The sequence below is a fragment of the Macaca nemestrina genome, chromosome 7 (genome assembly GCF_043159975.1).
Source record: "Macaca nemestrina isolate mMacNem1 chromosome 7, mMacNem.hap1, whole genome shotgun sequence".
NCBI classification, from domain to species: Eukaryota; Metazoa; Chordata; class Mammalia; order Primates; family Cercopithecidae; genus Macaca; species Macaca nemestrina.
The window spans coordinates 35,475,533-35,499,322 of NC_092131.1; the positions used below are offsets into that span (position 1 = coordinate 35,475,533).

At 42.3% G+C, this 23,790-nt stretch overlaps 1 protein-coding gene across 22 annotated transcripts in view; it reads right to left on the reverse strand.

Moving 5' to 3' along the window:
* LOC105494330 (regulator of G protein signaling 6) overlaps positions 1–23,790 on the reverse strand; it is a 626,815-nt gene that overhangs the window by 67,988 nt on the left and 535,037 nt on the right. For all 22 annotated transcript variants that reach the window (XR_011625760.1, XR_011625759.1, XM_071099923.1 and 19 more), the window contains 3 exons: positions 21,962–22,060; positions 20,472–20,533; positions 3,629–3,739 (listed from right to left, as the gene is read on the reverse strand). Coding sequence is in view for 20 of the 22 variants with exons in the window: in XM_071099923.1 (XP_070956024.1) it covers positions 3,629–3,739; positions 20,472–20,533; positions 21,962–22,060 (272 nt within the window). In the remaining 2 variants the exon portion in view is untranslated. The remainder of the gene's footprint in view (positions 1–3,628; positions 3,740–20,471; positions 20,534–21,961; positions 22,061–23,790) is intronic.

Below are 23,790 nucleotides of genomic sequence, written 5' to 3' on the forward strand. Positions count from 1 at the left end.
ACACATTCGACTTTTTAAATCTCCCTGAGTGTGGGGAGATTAAAAAAAAATGCCCAATTACCAGAAATTCTGAATTAATTGGCCGTGTGTGAGGACCAGGCATTCGTATTTTTTAGAAACTTCCATGTGGTTCTAATGTATGGCAGGATTGAAAGTTAATACCTTCATTTATAAAAATGAGCAGTCTTCCAAATAGCTGGGCATACGAAAAGAATGATCTGCTCTGAGCAGTGACCAGAGGAATGAAACAATGACCAGAAATGATGATTCTCTAATAAACAACCCGGAATAAAACTAAGTGGCAGAAATAGAGAGGAGATATGAAAATGTGGAAAAAATATAAACTATCAAAAAAATCTATATCACATCTCCAGGGGGATTAAGATGATAAACACCAATAGAACAGAGCAGGCTACTAGGAAAACAACAGTCCAGGAAGTATTAAGAAGTCTTAGAAATGAAAAGCGTGATTATCAACTACCCTCCCAACACTCAGTGGGAAAAGAAAAACTCATTAAAATATAAAACCACAGAATGGACACCACTGAAAAATCAAAGCAGTGATTCTGAAGAGCAATTCAGGAAATTGCATCCTTTGAATACAGAATAAAAAGACTAAAGATGGAAATTATAACAGAGAAAATATAAGAGATGTAGCAACTCCATCCCAGAGGCCCAGAATTCTTAAAAAAGGATTTCCTGAAAAGTGAGGATAGAATGGAAAAAAAAGCAGCAACGATTTTTTAAAAAGAGAAAAAAAATCCTGAGTGAAAGAAAGAGTTAAGTTCTTGACTTAGAACAGAAGGAACTACCTAGGGCTCATCAGAAATATTAGAAAGAAGATACATACTATATACTAGTTGTTTTTTAAATGTTCATAGAAATACAAGTTCAAAAATGTTGGTTTAAAATATATCAAGTTAACATACCTCTGGGAAGAATGGGATTTAAAGGAGGCAAAGGCAACTTCACTATTTTATATGATTCACTCTTGTTTGTTTAAATCGATGTTTTTAATTAAAACATTTAAAAGTAAATACAACTAGAATAGAAATTAGGGTTTTTACAAAGTTAATATAAAATTTGATTAATAAAGTAAAAGTCAGGGAAGAGAAAAAGAAGAACATAGAACGAGATTCAGAAATATATCAGGAAAAAGACAAAATATATGATTCAAGTAAATGTGACTGTTTTATATCCCAATATCCAAAGCAAAACATATTGCTAGAATCTGTCTAATAACCATGTGAAAAGATTCTCAAGTATATTAACAAAGAAACAAAAGAGTAAAACGAGAATTATTTTAAACTTTTGGACTTGCAAAGATAAAAAGATTGATGATGCTTGGGATGGTAAGAATGTGGGAAAATGAGCACTTTTAGCTAAGGGAATGACAAAGATGTGTTACAGTTTTGTTCAAGAGGAATCTGGACATATGAACTAAAATTAAAATATGAATACCATTTCTAGGAATTCTATGCCTAGAAAATTTATACTAAGGAAATAATTGAACTTGTGTAGAAAGATGTTCCTGGAATCATTGTTTATGGTGGCAAAAAAGGAGGACATAAACTAAATATTTATGATCCAGGGATTGGTAAAATAAATTTTATTTCACCCATGCCAGGGGATACCATGTAGCTATTAAAAAGAGTAAGGTGGGCCGGGCACAGTGGCTTACGCCTGTAATCCCAGCACTTTGGGAGGTCGAGGCGGGTGGGTCACGAGGTCAGGAGATCGAGACCATCCTGGCTAACACGGTGAAACCCCATCTCTACTAAAAATACAAAAAATTAGCTGGGTGTGGTGGCGGGCATCTGTAGTCCCAGCTACTCAGCAGGCTGAGGCAGGAGAATGGCGAGAACCTGGGAGGCGGAGCTTGCAGTGAGCCCAGATTGCTCCACTGCACTCCAGTCTGGGCGACAGAGAGAGACTCTGTCTCAAAAAAAAAAAAGAGTAAGATGGATCTATATGTGTTTACATGGAAACACTGCCACAACATATTGTTAATTTAAAAATTATTGGACTGTATACATATATGTATATATTTGGGTATATATATTGAACTCAATTATACAAAAGGATAGAATGTTATATATGCATACAAATCCAAAGTAATAGATGCTAAATCAGATGTTGCCAAACTTGCTGAGCTCATGGTACCCTTAGTGTCTCAGTAAGTTTTTCACAGTGCCCCTGGGCCAAAAGAAATACTTAACAGTGTCATTTATTATGGCTAGGACCAATCAACTTAATATGTATTTGTATCCTAACACTTAGTAGCTGTTTGAAAGATACATAAATTGAAAAATTTTTTTTCATTCTTAAATAACTACAATATGCACCTATTGGGCACTACACATTTTCTTAAATTTTGAAATTAGATTGAACCTTACCATCCCTATTTCCTATTCCATGTTAATTTTTGCACAGTTCTTGCTTTTTATCACAGTGACTGCTCCGAAAAACCAGATTTGCAAAGATGCGTATCCTCATAAGAGATGTAATGTGCTCTAATGTTGAAACTGAACCATCTTAAGCTAGTAGTTAGTGCAGTATCTGGCATGTGTCAACTATCACTGTTTCCCTAAAAAAATTTGGACTATCCTGTGGTAACTCTGTGAGTTCCCCACAGTGCCCAGGGTGCTCTGATCCACTCTTGGAACCACAGCATTAGACTATAAACAAAGGTTCTTTTTGGAAGGTGAAATCAGGTTGAAGGAAGAGAGTATTTTCTTCTTTATGCACATCTGGATAATTGGAACGTTTTAGAATGAGCATCTGTGACTTATATTACTTTTCATAAGCTTTTTCCCATTTCAAGAAAAGAAGCCAGAAAAGGAGCAAAAGTGAAAGACAATGGAGAGTGATAGAGACGTGAAAACGGAAATAAAAATTCATCCAGCCGTGGTACGGGGGTGCGAAAGCACACCACACTAGCTTTGTCTGTGTGTTTCCTTCTGTAATTCTGAAAGTGGTCCAAGTCCCTCTGGGCTTTGGTTCCTCCCCTCTTAAGTAAACACACTGGCTTCCCTCATAGGGAAGGAGAAACTGGCTGGAATCGCTGCTGGCAGTTACTCCAGAAGAAAAGAGTGATGAAATCATGGTTCTGGAGCCCTCTGCCTGAGTTCTAGTTCTAACCCTGCCCTACTAGCACTATGACCTTGGGCAAGTTCATTAACTCCTCTGTGCCTCAGTTTCCATACCTGCTCAATGGTGAGAACAGTAATGTGTACCCGTTGAGGGGATTCAGTGAGAGACATTTACTGCAGGATGTGGCCAGTGCAGAATACATGCCAGCTATTATCATTGTGGTCACTATCTAACAGGAAAAAACTTTGGAGCAACAGATTCTTTTCTTCCCGCTATCAGAATTAGGGAATGGTGGGGGACTGTCCCAGTTATCATGATATCCAAAGAGTCAGAGGGAAGCCACAAGGGATCCATGCACAAATCAAAGTTGTAGGGAGGTAGAAACTGTAAGTAGAACTCAGCTGGGAGGCTAATTGAGGGGTTTCTGTTCTAGCGAAAAAAACCGTCAAATTAAGATAGAATATAAGGTAATCTCATGATCTCATGGATTTTTGTCTACATTCATCCCACTCCCAAACCTTAAAACATTTTTTACCTCATCTCTATGTCCCACAAAGCGACGTCGTCGCTGATCCAAGGGTTGGATGGCTCAGCTGGTGTTATCAAAGGGTCATATTCCATATATTGTTCCGTGTAGGCAATTAAGCTGCAGGAGGGAGGCAGAGCAAAGAATGTCACTGATTTCCTTAAAAAAAAAAAAAACTTTATTCTATTTTATGCAAACATTATAGCAGTCTACACATAATTCTAAATTAAAGGAAAAAATGTATTTCCGCTCCCACTTCTGACACATCAAACTGTTTCCATTTGTCCTTATTTCCTTCTCATTATGAACACACCATTTTTGTGTTGTTGCAGTCATGATATACACATGCATTTTATATATCTTTCCCCCGCTTGACTCTTTACCTGAACCTTGGTGCATCTCTCCCTGGTTATGCTAGCCTTACTGATATTAACACACTGGTCAAACATGTTTGTGTTCCACTCTCCCACAAAGACTGATTCTCAAGGCATCTGGAACACACAAAAGACACTACGGCTCCCCCAGACTGCCAGCTCAGCATTCCCAGTGGAAGGTAAAGACTTTTAAATACCAGCAGACCACAAGGAGTTAACATAAGCATTTTTTCCAAAAAAAGCAACTTAGTTTTTCTAGTTATAATTACGATCTAATAGATATGTTGATCTTATAGATGGACATATTTTAGACTTTTATTTTTATCAAAATGTATGTGAACAGTTAGAATAATAAAATAGTACCAAATTATTATATATATAAAAAAGCAAAAGCAATTATTTTTTCCTCCCATCCCTTCTCAGAGAGGCATCTACTTTCCACCTTCTGTTTTTTCTAAAAGTTACCTATATATTTCTAAATTATATGCTTTTATATCTATTCCTGTTTTTATTTTAGACAAGAATTTATCTTTCTATTCACCAGTCCTCAACTCCCACTCCCATCTTTTCTTACATGATCCTCCAAATAGACTTGTATAACAATTTTTGTTAAATCAATGGTCAGTGTAACATTATTAAACTAGATAAAAATTATTTGCTATTCAGCTAAATATCATACTACTTTTTCCGAGCAAGTGTTTTAACAAATCTGTAAAATATCTAGCAATCCTTTTTTTACATCTTAAACACATCAAATAATTGAGCAGTTCTGTCCTCTTGTTTCCCAGAGATCCTCTCTCCTGAAGTCTTTAGTCTTCTTGCTCGAAACCGGATCATTTGCTCTATAGACTTGATGGAAAATGATCATTTTAGGACTTCCTTTGCTTCTGTGTTGAAAATCCCATGTTTCCTGGATTCCATGTCTATCTCTTGTTTTTACTCCCTGATTGTGTTGAAGCATATCCTTTAGTAGTTTCTTAATAAAGGATGCATGAAAATCCTTGCAAGTATAAAAATGCTCTTATCTCCATCCTTGACTGATAGTGCTAGACATAGAACACTAGGTGAAAAATCTCTTTCCTTCAGAATTTTGAAGGCATCACTCCATGTTTTTTTTTTTTTTTTTTCCTGGCATGCAGTGTTACTATTGAGAAGCCTGAATCCATTTTGATTCTCATTATTTGGTTCTGTTTCTTTTCTCTCTGTCAACTTAGAATCACCTCTTTATTGCTAGAGTGTTCTGAAATTTCATAACGGCCCTTGCTGGTTGTTGTTATTTACTATGCGGGGCACAGTGTGCAATAGATGAGAAAATATTTATCAGGAATTTTATAGTATTCATCACTAATTTTATACCCTTTGTTTCCTTTGTTTGCTTGTCCTATATTTTTTTCCAGTTCAATATTGGACATCCTGAATTGTTAATCTACCTTCCCTCCCATTTTTCATTTCCTTGTCTTTTTGTTAAACTCTCTTTCAACTTTCCTATTGATTTTTAAAAAAAATTTGAACCATTACTTTCTTAAATTTCCAGAGTTCACTTTTGGTTATCACAGTGTCTAGTTCTTGTTTTATGGATGAAATATCTTCTCATTTCTCCGATAATATGAACTCCATACTTTCATTGTAAGTTTCTTCTACTTGTTGAATTATTTTGGTTCTTCCAAGTTCCTTTTTTCTGTCTGTTTATTTTGATTATACTCTTTCACGCTGAGGCTTGAGTGTCTGGAAAATCTTTGCACATCCATTTGCGCTTAAGAGTGAGGTACTGAAGCCTGCTTGGCAGCTCGGTGGGCGTGTGGATGGGGCTTGTCACTGATGGGCTTTATTGTCATAGGGAAGGTTACCAGTATTTTCATGGGAGCTCCAAATGAGGGATCTGGAGTCTTTCCTCTGGGACATCTATTTTTCTCTAGAGCGGGCATTGGCAAGTTTTTTCTGTGCGGCCTAAATAGTAAATATTTTAGGCTTTGTGGGCCAGATGGTGTCTGTTGCCACTACTTAGCTCTACTGCTGTGGCATAAAAGCAGCCATAGGCAACTTACAAATGAATGCGTGTGATTGTGTTCTAATAAAACTTTATTTGCAAAAACAGAATGACATGGAGTATGGTTTGGAGTATGGGTTGTAGTTTGTCAGTCTCTTGCCTATGGGTATATATGTCTGGCTCCTGGAGGCCTGAGAGCAGGGTCGGGATGGGGCTGAGTGTCTGTTGGGGCTCAGAACATGATACTCCAAAGTATAGCATGTTGGCATGCTGAGTACTTTGAACTAAAGGAGATTGGAAGGGCCTCAGAAGCCAAGGCTTTCACCTTCTCTCCTGCCCCTGCCTTCCATCCCTTTTTCTCTCCTGACGTAAGTCACAGAAACAAGAATTCTTTTTCCCCAGGGTGGGTCATAGAAACTAGAATGTCTCTCCCTTAAAGCAAGCCACAAAACCTAGAAAGGTCACTCCCTTCTCCCTTGAAAACCCTCATTCCAGAGAGGTCCTACCCGGGAGGTAGGAATGCTACTCAGAGAGACTAAAAAGAATCTAAACAGACAGGCCTTGCTGGGTTTCCTCCCCTCAGTCTGTTACCAGTAGATCACACCCTTTTGTCCAATCACATTTCTATAAGGCTGCCCATTCTTCATGGAACCTAAGTACAAATACAGACAGTTTTCCCTGTGTCTTTGAGTCTTCATTTCTGAAGGCTTTGGTGTCACATAAAACTGATGAAATAAATGCATTTATGCTTTTCTCTTGTTAACCTCTTTTGTTATAGCAGTGTTGGCCATAATCCTTATAGATGAGGAAAGGTATCACAATTTCCATCCCTACAGGCCTCACAGTTCAGTGTGTAGAGTTTCCATTAATTCTCTTGTTTTCAGTTGGCCTCTTCTGATATCTGATGTGTCTGAGTTCTGAGTGTATGTGGCTCAATTTCTCTCAAGAAAAAACTGCCCATATCCTTCAGTCATGGTAGTTGGGAAGGATTGTTTCCTAGTGGGGCAGGAGATCTAGGGGTACAAGGTCTCCTGGGACAGACTTGACCATTCCGATGCTGTTAGCCCCATGCCTCATTCCTGCCTTCCGTGGTCCCTGGTGCCTTCAAGAGCCAAGGCCAGGCTTTGTTGCAAAAACTGGCTCACTTTGTCACATTACTTCTGTCCCCAACATGTAATTTAGAATGTTCTTCACTCTATCCCTGTGCACTTTCTTTTTTATTGAATTTTGAAATATTTCAGGCATGCAGAAAGGTATAAAAATTGTAAGAAATCACCCTTGTACTCACTGACCAATCAAAAAAATAAAACATTACAAATAGAGACATGGGGGCCTGTGGTTATGTTCCCCAATTACAAAGACTTTGTATCTTGGACAAATGTGTTGAAATTATTAATAGTTTGTTAATCTTGTGAGTTCATGCCATTTTTGTTCCTTTAGTGACATGTTGTATTTGAGGAAAGGGAGAAGATGAACATATGTCTACAATATTGTCTTGGTTGCATTGAGTTACTTTATTACAATTTACTTAATCATTTCCTTTATATTAGACACAGACTTTAAATATTTCTTTTTAAATATATGTAGTGCTGTGGTAGAACACCATTGTTCACACAGATTTTTTTTTTCATCTTCTGGGTTATTTCTTTAGAATTCACATCCATAAGCAGAATTATTTAACCAAAAGGTTTGAATATTTTTGTGGTTATTGATCCACAATAAAACGTTTCCTTAAGCATTGCCAGCTTGTGTGTCAGCAACTTCTCCCACAACAGCAAAGTCAGAGCCACAATTCCTACTACTGAATTGCAAAGGGCAATAATGGCCAATTAGCTTAATGCTGACCACGCAGAGAAATTAGTCAGAGGCTCCATCTCATGCTACTGGAAGTGTGATCCATGAACCAGCAGCAGCACTGGCATCACCTGGGAGCCTGTTAGCAATGCAGGATCTCATATCCCAGCCCAGGCCTCCTGATTCAGCATCTGCATTTTAATAGGCTCCCCCAGGTGATTCATATGCACATTCAAGTTTGAGAAGAACCACATCTCATTCCTCAATTTTCCAAAGGGTTCAGGACACAAGATGTTTTATTAATCAAATCAAAATGAAGGAGTCCCTGGTAATTTTGGTTTTGAAGATGGATGTAAATTTTCTGAAACCTCAGAGCCTCCTCGCTGTCCCAGGTGTTTACCATGACCCAGTGGGGTAGAAGAAGCAGTGGTCCCAGTTGAAAAGCCTTGGTTTGAGTTCTTGGTTGAGTCATTTAACTGATCTTGTCAAGTTCATCATGTTATGTAACAGCCTTGTTGAGCACTCAGGACCATTGTGATAGAAAATGGGAAAGCATCTCTAAAGAATCTTGACAATCCTCCACAAATATAAAATAGACAAGCAAAACCATGTGGCAGACTAGAGGCACATCCTCTGTCCTATAAATCTCCTGCAAGGTATGCATCTTCCCCGGGGCCAGCCTTCACCAATAAGAGCTGTATTAGTTTGTTTTCATGCTGGTGATAAAGACATACCTGAGACTGGGCAATTTACAAGAGAAAGATGTTTAATGGACATACAGTTCCATGTGGCTGGGGAGGCCTCACAATCATGCTGGGAGGCAAGGAGGAGCAAGTCACGTCTTACATGGATGGCGGCAGGCAAAGGAAGAGAGCTTGTGCAGGGAAACTCCCATTTTTAAAGTCATCAGATCTCATGAGACTTATTCACTATCATAGGAACAGCACAGGAAATCCCACCCCCATGATTCAATTACCTCTTACTTGGTCCCTCCCACAACACATGGGAATTCAAGATGAGATCTGGGTGGGAACACAAACAAACCATATCAAGAGCTTTATGACATCTCAGGCAGAATGAACGTGGGCAAGGGAGCTCTAAGAAAGCACTGTGGCAGGAAGGATCAGGCTACAAGTTGGTTCTGCACTTGGGAGCCACTCGTTAGCTACTTGGGCTGACTGAATTCTTTATAAAAGAAATGACATTGCATGTTGAGGAATATGTTAGTTTTCTAGGACTGCTATAACAAATGACCACAAATGATTAAAACAACAGAAGTTTATACTCAGTTTTGGAGGCCAGAAGTCTGAAATCAAGGTGTTGGCAGGGCCGTGCTCCCTCCGAAGGCTCTAGGGGAGAATCTCACCTTGCCCTGCCTCACCTCTCCTTTCTTTTCCTTCCAGTTTCTGGTGGCTTCAGGCACACCTTGGCTTGTGGCTGCATCACTTTCATCTCTGTCTTTGTCTTCACATGGCCTTCTTCTGTGCCTGTGTCATCTGCTCTCTTTTTTAGCTTATAAGGGCACTTGTTATTGGATTTGGAGTCTTTCTGGATAATCCATGATGATTTATCTAGATATCCTTAACTGAGTTACATCTGCAAAGACTCTTTTCCCAAAGGAGGTCACATTCACAGGTTTCATGGGTAAGGCCTAGGACCTATCTTTTGGGGCTCCACTATTCAACCTACTACAGGGATTGTGAGACAGCAAGCTGGATGTGGGGATATAGAGAGGACACTGGGTCACCTGTCTCCTTTGCTCAGATCAGCACAAAGACAAGCCAGCAGCAGGAAACTGAAATCCTGTTCAGGGGGTGATGAGTTGTGCTGAGGTTCCCCAGAGGATGAGTCATGATGACATATTGGGGGGTTCTCCCAATTATGAGGCATTTGAGCATCCATGGCATTCTCAAAATCTGAGATGAGCACACAGCCCGGGGGCCCCCCTTTGTCCTCTCAGGACATCTACCCTGGCCATTCCAATAATCTCCGCCTTAGTTAGCTTTGAATCTCAAATAAAAGACATCCACTTGGCAGCCCAAGGCAAAAGGTAGGGCCTCTTTTAATTAGTTAATTATGTTATTGGGGAATTTTTTTAAAGAATGGAAATAGATTTCCCTGAAGTAGAACATAGGGATTGAAAAATGAAATTTCCTCCCCTCCTCCCTCTCGCTTCCTTAGATTTCAATGAGACAGGCTGGGGTTTTTATCAGACCCCTCCCGAATGTGTTGTAGTAGATCCTCGATGTGGTCACATCTCCAACCTGGGAAGGAGGGGTCCAACCAGCCAGGTCAGGTCCTGTGGACAAGTCCCCACATGGAGCCCTGAGTGAGTGCTGGAGTGAGGGGACAACAGGGAAGGCTCAGGAGGGGCCGCGGTGAGAATTCAGCCAGCACCTGGTCCCTAGAGGAGCCTGCAGGCTCCGGCTGCCTATTACTGTATGCATGGCAATGAAGGCAGCTGTCCGCTGACCAGCCTAAGGCAGTAGAATCTTAAAAGTCCAGAGAGCAACTAAGAAAATGGGAAATAATATGATTATTTAAGTAGTAATAAAATACAGACTCATAGCCAGATCTCTTTAAGAAAAATCCTGGAATATCATTAGAGAAGTGGGTGGATGAGAGGTGGTGAGAGCTAATGGTGATGTTAGTTTAGGAGAATGTGGTTGAGAGTCCAGGGTGAAATTTTTGTGATCACCCAACATAAGAGCACAAGATATGACTTTGTAACAGGCATTAAGCAAGAACGAAATTGTTCCTGTGAGCTTGTGCCATGTCGCGCCTTCTCCAAAAAAGGTCTAGGCAAGCGGCATCAGGACATGCTGTAGAGGAACACGTGGAGAAGGAACACAAAAAGTCCTGACGATCTGAACCAGGCAACAAAGCCAGTCATTATGAACAACTCATCTGTTGGCCAGTGTCAGTGATGAGTGGTATTGGTCGGAAGGGAAATGTATTAGAAGAGGGAAATCTAGGCTGGGCGTGGTGGCTCATGCCCCTAATCCCAGCACTTTGGGAGGCCAAGGTGGGTGGATCATGAGGTCAGGAGATCGAGACCATTCTAGCTAACACGGTGAAACCCTGTCTCTAATGAAAATATAAAAAATTAGCCACGCATGGTGGCGGGTGTCTGTAGTCCCAGATGCTTGGGAGGCTGAGGCAGGGGAATGGCGTGAACCCGGGAGGCGGAGCTTGCAGTGAGCCGAGATCGTGCCACTGCACTCCAGCCTGGGCAGCCAAGCGAGACATTGTCTCAAAATAAAAGAAGAAGAGGGAAATCTAGTTTGTTAAGTTACATAAATGAAGTCAGAGGCTTTGTAAAGGAAACAGTAAAATTATATGGGCATATGTATTTTGAGTGTTGTATTTTATTGATAGAAAAAGGAAGTATTGAATAATCAGAATTAGATATACACGTATTGGGGCTATAAGAGGACCCTAGTCAGCAGGGTGCTTGGAGATGCTGGTATATTAAAGACAAAGAGGATGAACAATTTGGTCTTCAGATTCTAAGAGAAGGGGAGAGATTGGGGTTTTATATTTGTTTCTAAGGGCTGCTGGAACAGATCATCTCATATTTAGTAGCTGAAAACAATACAAATGGGTTGTCTTATAATTCTAAGAGTCAGAAATCTGAAATGGGTCTCACTGAGCTAAAATCAAGGTGTCAGCAGGGTGATGTTCCTTCTGGAGGCTCTAGGGAAGAATTCATTTGCTTGCCTTTTTCCAGCTTCTAGAGGCTCTCCTCATTCCTTGGCTCATGGCCCCCTCTTCCATCTGCAAAGCCAGCTATGGTTTTCTCATGCTGCATCACTCTGACACCGACTCTTCTGCCTCTCTCTGCCACATTTCAGGGCACCTGTGATTATGCTGGGCCCATCTGGGCAATCCAGGATAATCTCTGTATTTTAAGGTCAACTGATTAGCAACTTTAAGTCCACCCGCAACCTGAATTCTCCTTGTCATGTAACATAACCTATTCACAGGTTCTGGGGATTAGAACATGGACATCTTTGAGAGATCATTATTCTGCCTACCACAGTTGTAGTTTGAGAGCGATTTATGTGAAAAAAATGTATTATTTCTTTCTACATTTACTTATGTAGAAAATAAAGTCACCTGGAGGAGTGTGGCAGTAGATAAAAGGTGCATAATGGCACTACCATGTTTTATTTCACTGCCACTATCACAATCCTTGCAAATAAACCCAGTATTCGTGAATCTATACACCCTCATTTGTCCTATTTGCCATCATCATTGCATGGAAAATACAGGAGACAGCAAAGTGCATTTTGCAGGTTCCCACGGTTGACTTGGACATTTAGCAGTCTGCTGCCTCAACCGCTCTCCTAGCTTCTTGTGGGCAGGGGAGGGTGATCCTTTCCAGAGAGAGTTGCAGAGAGGGTTAACACAGTTGGGGTAGCCAAAGACTGAGAGGAGGTGAAAGAACACCCCAAGCTGGGCAGAGAGGGAAGGTGGTCTCCTCTTCCCTTATGTTTCTCAACATCATCGGACTGTGCAGAAACAGTACAAGAAATGAAAGCAAGGACTCCTTGCCTTTTCCTTGCTCTCCTGTCTCTTTAATCTAGGCTGGAGATGCTTTATGCCTGGTAGCTAGAGCTTCTAAGGTGGGACACAGGAAAGAAATGAAGGTTGGCCCCATAGGATAACATCTAAGCTTAATGCAGAGAGTTAAAAGGCTTTTAGGTTTGTGCCTAGGCTGTCCAGTGCCATTTCTTAGGCATGAAAGGAGATCCAAATGGAGAGAGAAGTGCTGCCTAGGAATACAGTGAGTGTACTTGGTTGTGTTAACCCTTATGCTGGGTCTCTTGGGAATCTGAGTGAAGCAGATAGGGATTCTGCATGGTGAGTCCTCCAAAATGGGTGAGCAGGCATAGAGGGCCTATCTGGGTTTCTGCTCAGTTCTGCTTGTCTCCTGAGAATTGTACTCTGACACGTACACAAGGCTACTTCAGAAGCTGCCATGTATTTATTTATAAACCCTGCTCCTGGCCATGGCTGATTTGTCCAGGAACAGATACCTGACACAAGTGAGGTTCATATCTTCTTTCCCCAGCTTCAGCAGTAGAAGCTTGTATTAGTCCATTCTCCCGCTGCTATGAAGAAATACCCAAGACTGGGTAATTTATAAAGGAAAGAGGTTTAATTGACTCATGGTTCAGCATGGCTGGGGAGGCCTAGGAAACTTACAGTCATGGGGGAAGGGGAAGCAAACATGTCCTTCTTCACATGGTGACAGGAAGGAGAATGAGAACTGAATGAAGGGGGAAGCCCCTTATAAAGCCATCAGGTCTCATGAGAATTTACTATCACGAGCATAGCATGGGGGAAAACACCCCCATGATTCAATTACCTCCCACTGGGTCCCTCCCACCACATGTGGGGATTATGGGAACTACAATTCAAGATGAGATCTGAGTGGGGACACAGCCAAACCATATCAAAGTTGTATAGTCACAAAGTTCAAGGGCTGGTGGTGTCATGTTTCCTAACACATGTCTGTCATGAAAGAGAATAAGGCCAGTGTGGAAAGTGGGCAGGACCAGAGAGGAAAAACGGGTCTCGGAGGCACTGATGGCCCTGGCTCCAGCTCTTCCTGAGCTTGGTGGCATTGCTGCCTTTCCCAGGGTTCAATTCCACAGCCCCGCCTTGTATTCTGGGAGCCAACGTACGCTCCTATTTTGCAGAACCAGGTTCAAGCTGGGGTTTTATTGCTGGGAATCAAACCAATACAGTTGAAAAGGGAATGAAGGTGATGGGAATGTGAAGGCAAGTTCATCAAGGCAGCCCTTTGTAGAATGAGCCAGAGAGGTTGTCTCTTTCAGAACATATGCTTCCTGGTAGTGTACAGATGACAAGATGAACAGAGTCTGCTTGGGACACACAAGACAACGAGAAGGCCAGGCAAGCAATGAAGGAGGCAGCAATGGCCAACACACAGTACCATTTCTGTCCAAAGTCAATACCAATGGCCAGAGAAAGACTAGAGGGAGGACAGGAAAAGCAAAAAGAGAGAAGAAAATAAAGGTATGTAAAGAGCTTTGTACCATGTCCAGCATATAACAGTACACAGCAGCAATGGTCTCCCAACTGCTGGGTGTGAGTGGCAGAAAAGCAGAATTGGGATGAGATGGAAGAAAGAAAATAAATATAGGAAATTCAGAAATCCATTAGGAATAATATTTCTCATTGAGCAATTTTAGCATTCTTGTCCCTTTGTCACTGACTCCTGATTGTTATATGTTTTTGTTATTTTCAAATGACACATTCTCACATCACTAGAAGATGCTGATCTGTCAACCTTTAGCAAATGTGCTACCCACCATCGTCGTGGGCTTTGAACTGGGTCTTGGGTGGAAATGTGGAACTGGCTGATTTGTTCACATACTCCTGCCCCATGACCCTTTAGTAAGTGGCAAAAATCTACCAGATGGCTACCAGAGGTACACTCTGTGGTCAGTCATTTAGTAGACATTATTCAGTGCCTACTATGCCATTAAATAGCAAACAGCTCTCTGGATCTCAGAGAGCTGTTAGAGCTGAGCTAACAGCAAAGTCACAGCTTCTAATAATAGTAACCAATCCTGGTAGAAGGACAGTTATTAATGCAGAACCTTCCCAATTTAGATTGCTAATTAGGGTCTACCTTTGATAAACTTGGAGGGGAAGGAAATAATGAAAGAGAATTTAGTAAGCATACAGTCCAACCACTTGAGAAAATATGAAAAAAATAAAAGTTTTAGATTTTATCCTTTCCCTCTTAACAAAAAACAACTTACAATTTTGCTACAAACTGTATAGATGTGACCAAAAAAAAAAAAAAAAAAAAAAAACAAACCATAAAACTATGTCGAGTTGGAGGAAGAAGAAATGCTGTCCATCCTGAGTTAAGCAATGCCTAGGAGGAATCCCTAGAGTTAAGGACACATATATGGAGCAGGTGGGAGAAGATGAAGAGATATTGAAATGGCTAGGCTCCAGGAAAAAGGGACAGTGAAGTATGGCATGCAGCCATGGGAAACTATTATTCAGGAAAACAAACAAACAAAAAACAAAAACGAGGTCTGGAATCTAAAGCATTATGGGATATGACCATTAGTCCTACTTTAGAAATATAATACAAACGTACTAAAGCATTCATTTTGAAATCAGAGCCTCCACATGAGAAGACCTGAAAACGGAATGTGAAAGGGGGTGAAGAGGAGTGCATGCTGGCATGCCTCGCTTTGCTACATGCAGTTTCTGAACTGTGATGCACAACAGGGAACCAGGACAGGAAGGATCTGATTAGAAAGGAAAATGAGAAGCAGAGCAGCACTGTGGAGAGGAAAGAAGTAAGTTGATTCCTAGCAATTAATTAATTAATCTAGCTTTTTTTTCACTTGGAGAAGGTGGGAAGTAGAGAGAATATTAAAAAAGAAATCCTTAATTGCAGGTGACCCAGAGAAAACACATTCAATAGAGAAACTTCAGATGAGTGAAGGAGCAGGAAGGCGAATTTAGCCCTGCAGCAAGAAGAGCTTACACCAGGCCAGGTATGGAGGCCCCTTCTTTCCTACATGCTACAGATTCCAGATCTTGGTCTGGATATGGTCACCCTGGCTATAATGATACCTCTGGTCTTTTTTTCCTGTCACCTAGAACAGGCTAGGAGAAAGGAGGAGCAAAGACCTCATGGTTTCTGGAATCCCATAAAAGCAAAGTTGTAATGACTTCTGTGACCCTCGTTTTTCCTCCCCTGAAACTATCATTAGACATTAAGTTGACAAACCTCTATCACCCTAGCAGGTTTTAAACAGACCCTTATGGTATCCAGTCCCTTGCTGTCTTATCTCATTTCATTAATTACATTTCATGATTACTGGGGGTCAGGAGGTGGAGGAAGAACCAGCATCCAATTTCAGGGAGCAGCGGCAATCTCAGATACGGGCAAGCAAGATGATGCTAAAAAAAATCAATTCAGCAGTCAGCTGTGACACACAAATGGCTCCCAGTAATAGGGTGAGGATGAGCCAAATACAGATGCAGGTACGGAATGAAACATTTTGATCCCTCCATGTGCAGCAGTGCATTGGGATAGCTGCAGTGATTGCAGTGTAGCTTGCTATGGGTGGGGAGAAGTCTCTGGGGAATCGCAGCCAAACATGGAGACTCTAGATAGTTTGGGACTAAAATGCATGGACTGTTGCTTCTCAAAGTTGGTTTGTCAAGTGCTATAAGGCTTAGGTGAAGTAAAAAAAGGGACTCCCTTGGGGATGCTTGCGAAGAAGAGTAAGACCTCATTTATCTGGCAGCTTCAATTGTCCAGAGAACACAAATGAGAAAAGTGAGCATAAGAGCCTCTGAACATGATGAAATAAACACCATGCCTCAAGGTTCATTGTTATTGGGAACAACATACCTCACAAAAAAGACTTTTCACACTTGCTTTAGGATCAAAGCTAATCAATTTTGTTATTTGATTTCCTGGTGTGGTAGTTCAGTTTCAAAAAAGGAGTCTATTTCGTCAACCCTTGAATCTAGTCCAGCTTAGTGACTTGTTTTAGCCGATAAAAGGCAACAGAAGTGACAGAATGCCAGTTCTAATCTGCAAGAGTTTTGCATGCTTCTGTTCTCTCTCTTGGAATCCCACTATCCCCGTGTGGAAAAGGTCAAACTAGCCTGCTGGAGGGTAAGAGACCATGTTAAGGAGCGCTCAACTGTCCCAGCTGAGGCCATCCTAAACCAGCAGAAGCCAAACATGTGAGAGAGCCCAGCCAAGAGCAGCAGAGCTGCCAGCCAACCCATAGCCACATAGAGAAACATGGCTGAGACCAGTGGAGCCAGGTGGCACATAGACATGTGAGCAATAGTGAAAGCCTATTTTTTAAGCCACTGAGTTTTGGGGTGTTTTGTTACTCAGCAACAGCTAACTGATACACATGGTCTGCTGCAGATTGGAAACAGGGGTTCGGTAGAGAGGGGGAAGGGCCAGTAGAGACAAGCAGACAAACAGAAAACTAAAAGGCAGAAACAGGAATTCAAAGAATATTATCATCTGGGGCCATTTAGGGATGGAGAAGCAGTTTGTGGCACCTTATAAGATCCTGACCACCGACAGTTTTAAAGCATAATAGAAGACTACTGACTCTGAGTCATCTAGAAAAATTAACTGAAATGTAGTGTCCTTTTGTTAGGAAGGCAGGTGGATGAACCATATTTAAGAAAGACTGTCATTAAAAAATAGTTAAAATAAAAAGCTCAGGGTGTTAAGTGTCATTTATCTGAGACACTCATGTGTGTGTGCAGGGACAATACATTCTGCAACAAAAATTGGGTAACAGCTCAGAAAGCCTTTGTGTTGCTTCCAGGTGCAAAAGGCAGCCTAGGAAATGTAGTTTGGTTGCCATGATGCTGGCATTTTGGGGACACTTAAGCACCCAGGAAGATAATGGACAGAATATTTGGAATTGGGATGATCTGAGAAATTCTGTGCAGAAGAGCACGTCTTTTCTCCTCCAAAGCCCCAGATTAGTGACGGCGTGTGAGGCAGTGGAAGGAGACATGCAACGTAAGGTCAGCCTTAGGCAGACTGCAGAGATCTCTGTGTGGGAGACTGAGGGGAGACAGAGGGTGCAGAAAAGAATTGCATTAGCAGCCTCCCTCCTTGGCCTGCCCTTTTTTGCTCCTTTAAGTACCATATATCCAGTTCATTCCGTCTCACACACTTGAATTCTGCTCTCTTCCAAAGCACAGTTAAGTGTCATGCTGGAAAATAATAATTATTCACATTCCTAGTACAGACTGAGTCCCAAGGACTGGACCCTGCTTCTGCCATGCATGAACTCATTAACCCTATAATTTAAATACAACTACTATCTCCCCTCTAAAGAGGTGAAAACAGGCACTGAGAGAAGAAGCCACTGGTTTCATCAGTTAGAAAACAGGAAATGGCAGGGGCAGGATTCAAACCTCGATGGTGGGTTCCAGACCCATCCCCTAAACTATCTGTTCTGCCCCTTTAGTTTGCAAAGTTCCCTTTTTCCCTCCCTGATGGTCTGGATGCACCCTTTAGTCCAACCCTGACTGTAGACATCCCAGAGCCCAGACTCGCTGACCCCAACCCTCCTGCCTCTCCCCACTATTAGTTCTCACAGAACTGAGTGAAAAACAATGAAGTCCTTTCCTGGGGGATGTGGTTCTGATGAATTGCCACTTATCACCTGGAGCAGGCCCAGGGAAGCCAGATCGGGATGGGGATGTATGTGTCCACCTGAGAGAGCTCAGCTTGATCTCTGGCAGCTTCTCACTAGCTGCCAGCACCTCCTCCCTGGCCCCATCCTCACAGAGCCACTGACAGGCCCGGCTCCCAGCTGCTTTATCTCCAGCTAACATGCATCTCCTTTCCCTCCTCCTCCTTATCTGGGGGTTTCCTTGCGGCTCTAATGAAAAACCCTCGTGTCACATTGAAAAGTTGCCAGTTATTGCTGCTGGGAATAAAATCCAGCCTCTGCCGGGCAGAGACTCATGAAAGCTTCTAGCTGAGCACCGAGGAGTAGCCAGTTGGAATAATCCTTCAATATGAGCAGCCTCTCAAGCGTAATTAGGTGGTACCAGGTGGGGCCCCTCCCTGACAGCAAGGAAACAAACAAACAATAGGATGGGCCAGGTTCCCTGCCGCCACCTTGGTTTCCTCCATTCCTTGGTCTCCCGGCACACCTGCCCTGGAGTCTGCCTACCTCATGCTGATGGGTTCAGGCTCTTTCTCTGCATCCCAAAGATACAACAAATTGTATGTGAGCTCTCAGGTCAGCCTGAGTAGCAGGCAATGGCTTCACTGGATCCTGAAAGACCAGATCAGTCCACTTAATGATTATCCAAAATGTGAATTTCTTGGCTCTACCCTGGAACCACTGAATCTGAATCCCTAGGGCTGAGGCTTGAGAATTTCCATTTTTTAACCCCCTCCCTCACCTGGATTATGGTACTTAGAACCACTGGACCTGAGCAAATAGATCCAAAGAAAGATGCTCCCATATATATGCTCTTCTAAACTGCAAACCCTAAAGAGCCCTTCCACCTTTCAAAGCCAGATATGAGCATTGCTAGCACACCGACCCTCAAAGTATACTAGGACAGCCATTTCTGTCCCTAGTTCACAGAGAAAAAAGCTCGTGGTTCCTCACAGGCCATGGATGACACCAAGAGAGTTGAGACCATGCTGCTGTTTCACTCACAGCCACCTTTCTGGGGCAAAGGAACCACAGTGAGACCTAAAAAGCATTTTCAAAGCCTGGTACTCTGGCCAGAAGCCACACATGATGAGAGAGGAGGTATGAGGTGATTCTGCAGCATACACAGCTAGCTGAAACGGCAGCTCCAGAGTGATCACTACCTGACTGTAAGCTGAGCTCCAGCCACGGCAACTTTCCAGAATATTTGCATAGAAAAAGCAGGAATATCAGTGATTCTCAATGGGAGTGACTTTCACCCCACCGGGGGACATTTGGCAATGTCTGGAGACATTTTTGATTCTCACAATTGTGGTAGGGGGACTACTGGCCTCTAATGGGGAGAGGTCAGGAATGCTGCTAAATATCCTATAATTCATAGGACATTAAGAACACAACAAAGAATTATCTGGCTCAGAATGTCACTAGCACCATGATTGAGAAACCCTGGAATAAAGATGTGAGCCCAAGTCCAGGGGTGTCCTTAGCCCCTGAAGGTAGGGTATTCAATCAGACTCTTTGTTTGGGGTTGGAGTTTTTATACCTTCCATTTGTTGTAATTTATCTAGAAAAAAAGATGTGAATCAACCCAGGGGCCAGCAGAGAAAGGCTTATAGGCTTACAGGGAGCTCACACTGCCAGCCCCCTGTAGGAGCTGGGCTTAAAAGACTCAGTTTATCTGACATCCCATAAATACCAAGACCCAACTTAAGCTCTTGATTCCTTCAGCAATTGGTCATTGCTTTAATGGCAGCATATGGATGAATAAATGTTCACTACTGAGCTGCCTGGTTAGATTTATTCCATATAGATTCCCCATGTGGTCTCCCGTCTTCACGGAAGAGTTAAAAAAACAGACCATTTAGTTGATAAAATTGAGTCTATTGAGTCTCCCACGAGTTAACAGAGTGGAACCAGCTACTGGTGCAGACTGAAGCACACACATAGCTGTGGAAGCCAGGCTGGAGGGGCCAAATATTTTCTTTACAGTTGATTCGATGCAGTTCAGTGGTTGATGGCGTGTGGAGGCGGAACTTTTCCCGATGATGCAGTCCCCTCCTGTCTATGCGGCCAGCGTCTCAAAGGACACGCATAATTTCTTTTCCCCTATAAAGTGAATCTGGGCATTTTATAGCTGAAAAGGGAGCAATTTCCATTTGAATTAATCAAGAGGCTGAAGGCAAAGGTGCATTATGTAGCTTTAAAGGACATTCTTCCTTGATTGACAAGGTCCCGTGGCCACCCCCTGTAAAGCCTTAGCAATGGAACATTTCTTGACATCACTCAAGGGAGGTCTGTTATCTTAGTTATACTCACATGGAGCCTGTGGGTTTTTTTGCACCCCAGTCTAAGGAATAACTGCAGTCTCACCCTTGGCGTTGAACACATTTGTTAACCATAACCCTGTAACATTTCTTCCCTGTTAAATTAGAAGAAAGCAGTAATATTATTGAAGGAAAACATACCTTTCAGCCACTTTGGACATTTTCAAACAATGTCTGTCGATCTGTGTGTTCAAAAATGTTATCTGGGAAAATAGAGAACACGGACATTAAGACCAAACTACAATTATTTTTTCCCCTTGCTCCACAAACCCAAATCCTGCATTTCCACCAAGATCCAAATAGCTCCTCTGGCCAGACATCTCCAACTCCCTCAGCTCTGCCCTCCAGCAACTTACTTGTGCCTCTGGACATCCCTATCATACAAGATTCACATTCTACAATTTAGCCCGTGTCTCCTCTCCTCCTCTACTGTGGTGTGATTTAAGTCTTGCTTTCCAAAACTTAAAGGCAATATATATTCTACAAAACTTAACAATGGCACGGACAGGTGAAATGTGCACCATAAATACCTGTTTTGAATAATCCCCAGTGACCCCTCCTCTGCCCACCTTTCACATGCACGTCACGCCCATGTCCTTGGCATGCTTGACTGGAATCATCAAAGAGCTTTTTTTCTGTTTTTTTTTGTTTTTGTCTTTGTTTTTTTTTTTTTTTTTTTTGATAGTCTCATTCTGTTGCCCAGGCTGGAGTGCAGTGGCATGATCTCGGCTCACTGCAACCTCTGCCTCCCAGGTTCAAGCGATTCTCCTGTCTTGGCCTCCTGAGTAGCTGGGACTACAGTCACAAGCCACCACGCCTGGCTAACTTTTTTGTATTTTTAGTAGAGATGGGGTTTCATCATATTGGTCAGCCTGGTCTCGAACTCCTTACCTCAGATGATCCACCTGCCTCGGCCTCACAAAGTGCTGGGATTACAGGCATGAGCCACTGAGCCTGGCCAAATAGCTTTTTTTCATAAATCCATTACCTCTTATCCTCAGATAATACATTTGTCAAGGGCAAGCACCTAAAAGTTTTCTCCTTTGGGTTTTGCCCTCTAGAAACCAGCAAGACATAATACAAACAGTGGGTTGCTTTGTTACCAGTAAATATCAGAAGGAAGTAATATAATTAGCCATTGTCTGTTGACCTGGGCTCCTCAGCATGAAAGAAAATAACATTCAACCAAGTAATGCTGAAAAGGCATTGGGAGTAGGGCTTTATTTATTCTTAAGCTTTCCTTTCAAATCACAGCAATAAAGTACATCATCCTGAGCTGGTTTAGTCTGGAAGTGCATTCCAATTATAAGGACTGTGTGACATGAGCCCCCTCCTTCCTCCAGCTCCCACAGCGGACTGTGGGAAACCCCACTACAGCAGTTACCCCAAGGCACGGGATGACTCATTTACACCCTTTTCTAATAACTGCTGGAGGAACTGGGTAGACAATTCTCTCTCAAGCTTCCGTGGCTCATTCACACACAGCACTTAAAGGTTCAATCACCCACAGCTGGGTTCCACTGTGGTTTCCAGGAACTCAAAGCTTGCTCAATCTTCAGAGGTGAACATTTGGAAGGGTTTTTAAACTGGCCCCGTCTCCTCCTGGGAATGCGAGCCGTCAATTCATTCACCTGTTTCCGGATGTCCTCTTTTGTTGTTTTCCTGATTGGTTGGCTGAGTACATGCACTGGGCTCTGTGCCTGGGACTCTTCAGTCACGCCATACACGGACTAGGAGAAGAAGCAAGCACAGAGTGTCATCCACCTGCAGAGTCGGAGGGTGGCTTAGGGGTCAGCTAGTTCAATGACTCATCCAATTTCCTGAATCCCCTCATGACAATACGAGATTGGTCTCTGCTTTTATTTCTTCAATGATGAGAATGCTGCCTCTTAAGGCATGCCATCTCATCTTTGGGGTACCACTATGACCCAAATCCTGCCTTTTACTGGGCTGAAAATAGCCTCCTTGTATCTCAGTGTTTCTCCAGATATGATTAATAGACCATCTACAAAGAATCACCTGGGTGTGGTTGGAAAAGACATGTTGCTGAGTATCCCCTCACCCCCTGGACTTACTGCATCAGAATCTTTCTGGGTGGGTTTGGAAATCTGCATTTTTATCAAATGCCCCAAAAGATTCTGAATAAAGAAAGTTCAAGAACCACTGCCGAAGAGTATGCACAAAAGATCCCCTCTACATTTCTGTTGGTCAGCAGATGCCCATCTGGTACAAAACTGGGATGGCAGCCTTTCAGGGTTTCCCGTTCAAGTTAAACACTTTTCTGGCCTCTGTTTCTCCACATGTCTGTAGCTATAGCTACGTTTAAAGCTGTTCCTGGTATTATGGACAGACTAAACACAATCTTCACAATGGGAAAGAAACGAAACCCTGAAGGGCAAGCAATGTGTAGTCAACATCATCAAAATGAAAAAGGGCTCAGATAAGGTGGATGAGACTCCATGAACTTCTGTAATGTTAGAATTATGGGGCTCTTGAAGATGAAATGAGGACATTTTAGGAATAACATTTTAAAATATAATACAGTGGGTATTATTATCTCAGTGAAGAACAAAATATGTAAGTAGATTAAAGAAGTTTATATACATATGCCATGTCTAGTGTGTGTGTGTGTGTGTGTGTGTGTGTGTGTGTTTTGATACATACATGAAAGAGAGCTAATTGATCATCACAAGAAATATAAATGCTTGGGGATGCATCTCCATTCTTTGGATATTTTTTTTGTTTTTTGAGACGGAGTCTCGCTCTTGTCGCCCAGGCTGGAGTGCAATGGCACGACCTTGGCTCACTGCAACCTCTGCCTCCCGGGTTCAAGTGATTCTTCTGCCTCAGCCTCCCAAGAAGCTGGAATTACAGGTATGCACCACTGTGCCCAGCTAATTTTGTATTTTTAGTAGAGACGGGGTTTCTCTATTCTTTCTTGGTCAAGCTGGTCTTGAACTCCCAACCTCAGGTGATCCACCCGCCTCAGCCTCCCAAAGTGTTGGGATAACAGGTGTGAGCCAATGCACCCGGCCCACTCTTTGGAAATTAATATTATGGAGTCTGGTCATGCTCTCCTGCAATATTGTCCCTGGTGCTGTAGAGAGGGTGGCATGTACAAATTGTGGAGGAGTCTGACCATGGTACCCTCAGATATGCTGTGGCCACTACTCCTTTCAGTAAAGTGAAACACAAGAGACCACTGGGTCATTCACTGTTGGGCAAGATGGTGGTTTGAGTTTGGGTGATCCAGCTCTATCAAAAAATAAAATAAAATAAAATAAAATAAAATAAAACATAAAAGAGACTTTCATTTGCTTCTAAGTACAAAGCTTGCTTTCACCTGTGAGCTTTGCCACTTCTTGTTCCTTTTGTTTCCTGCCTTCCCTGCCACCTCCCCAGAGACAACTAGAACTTAACCCTTTAGAACAGCTGACCCTCTTTCAGGAAGTCCTTGGGA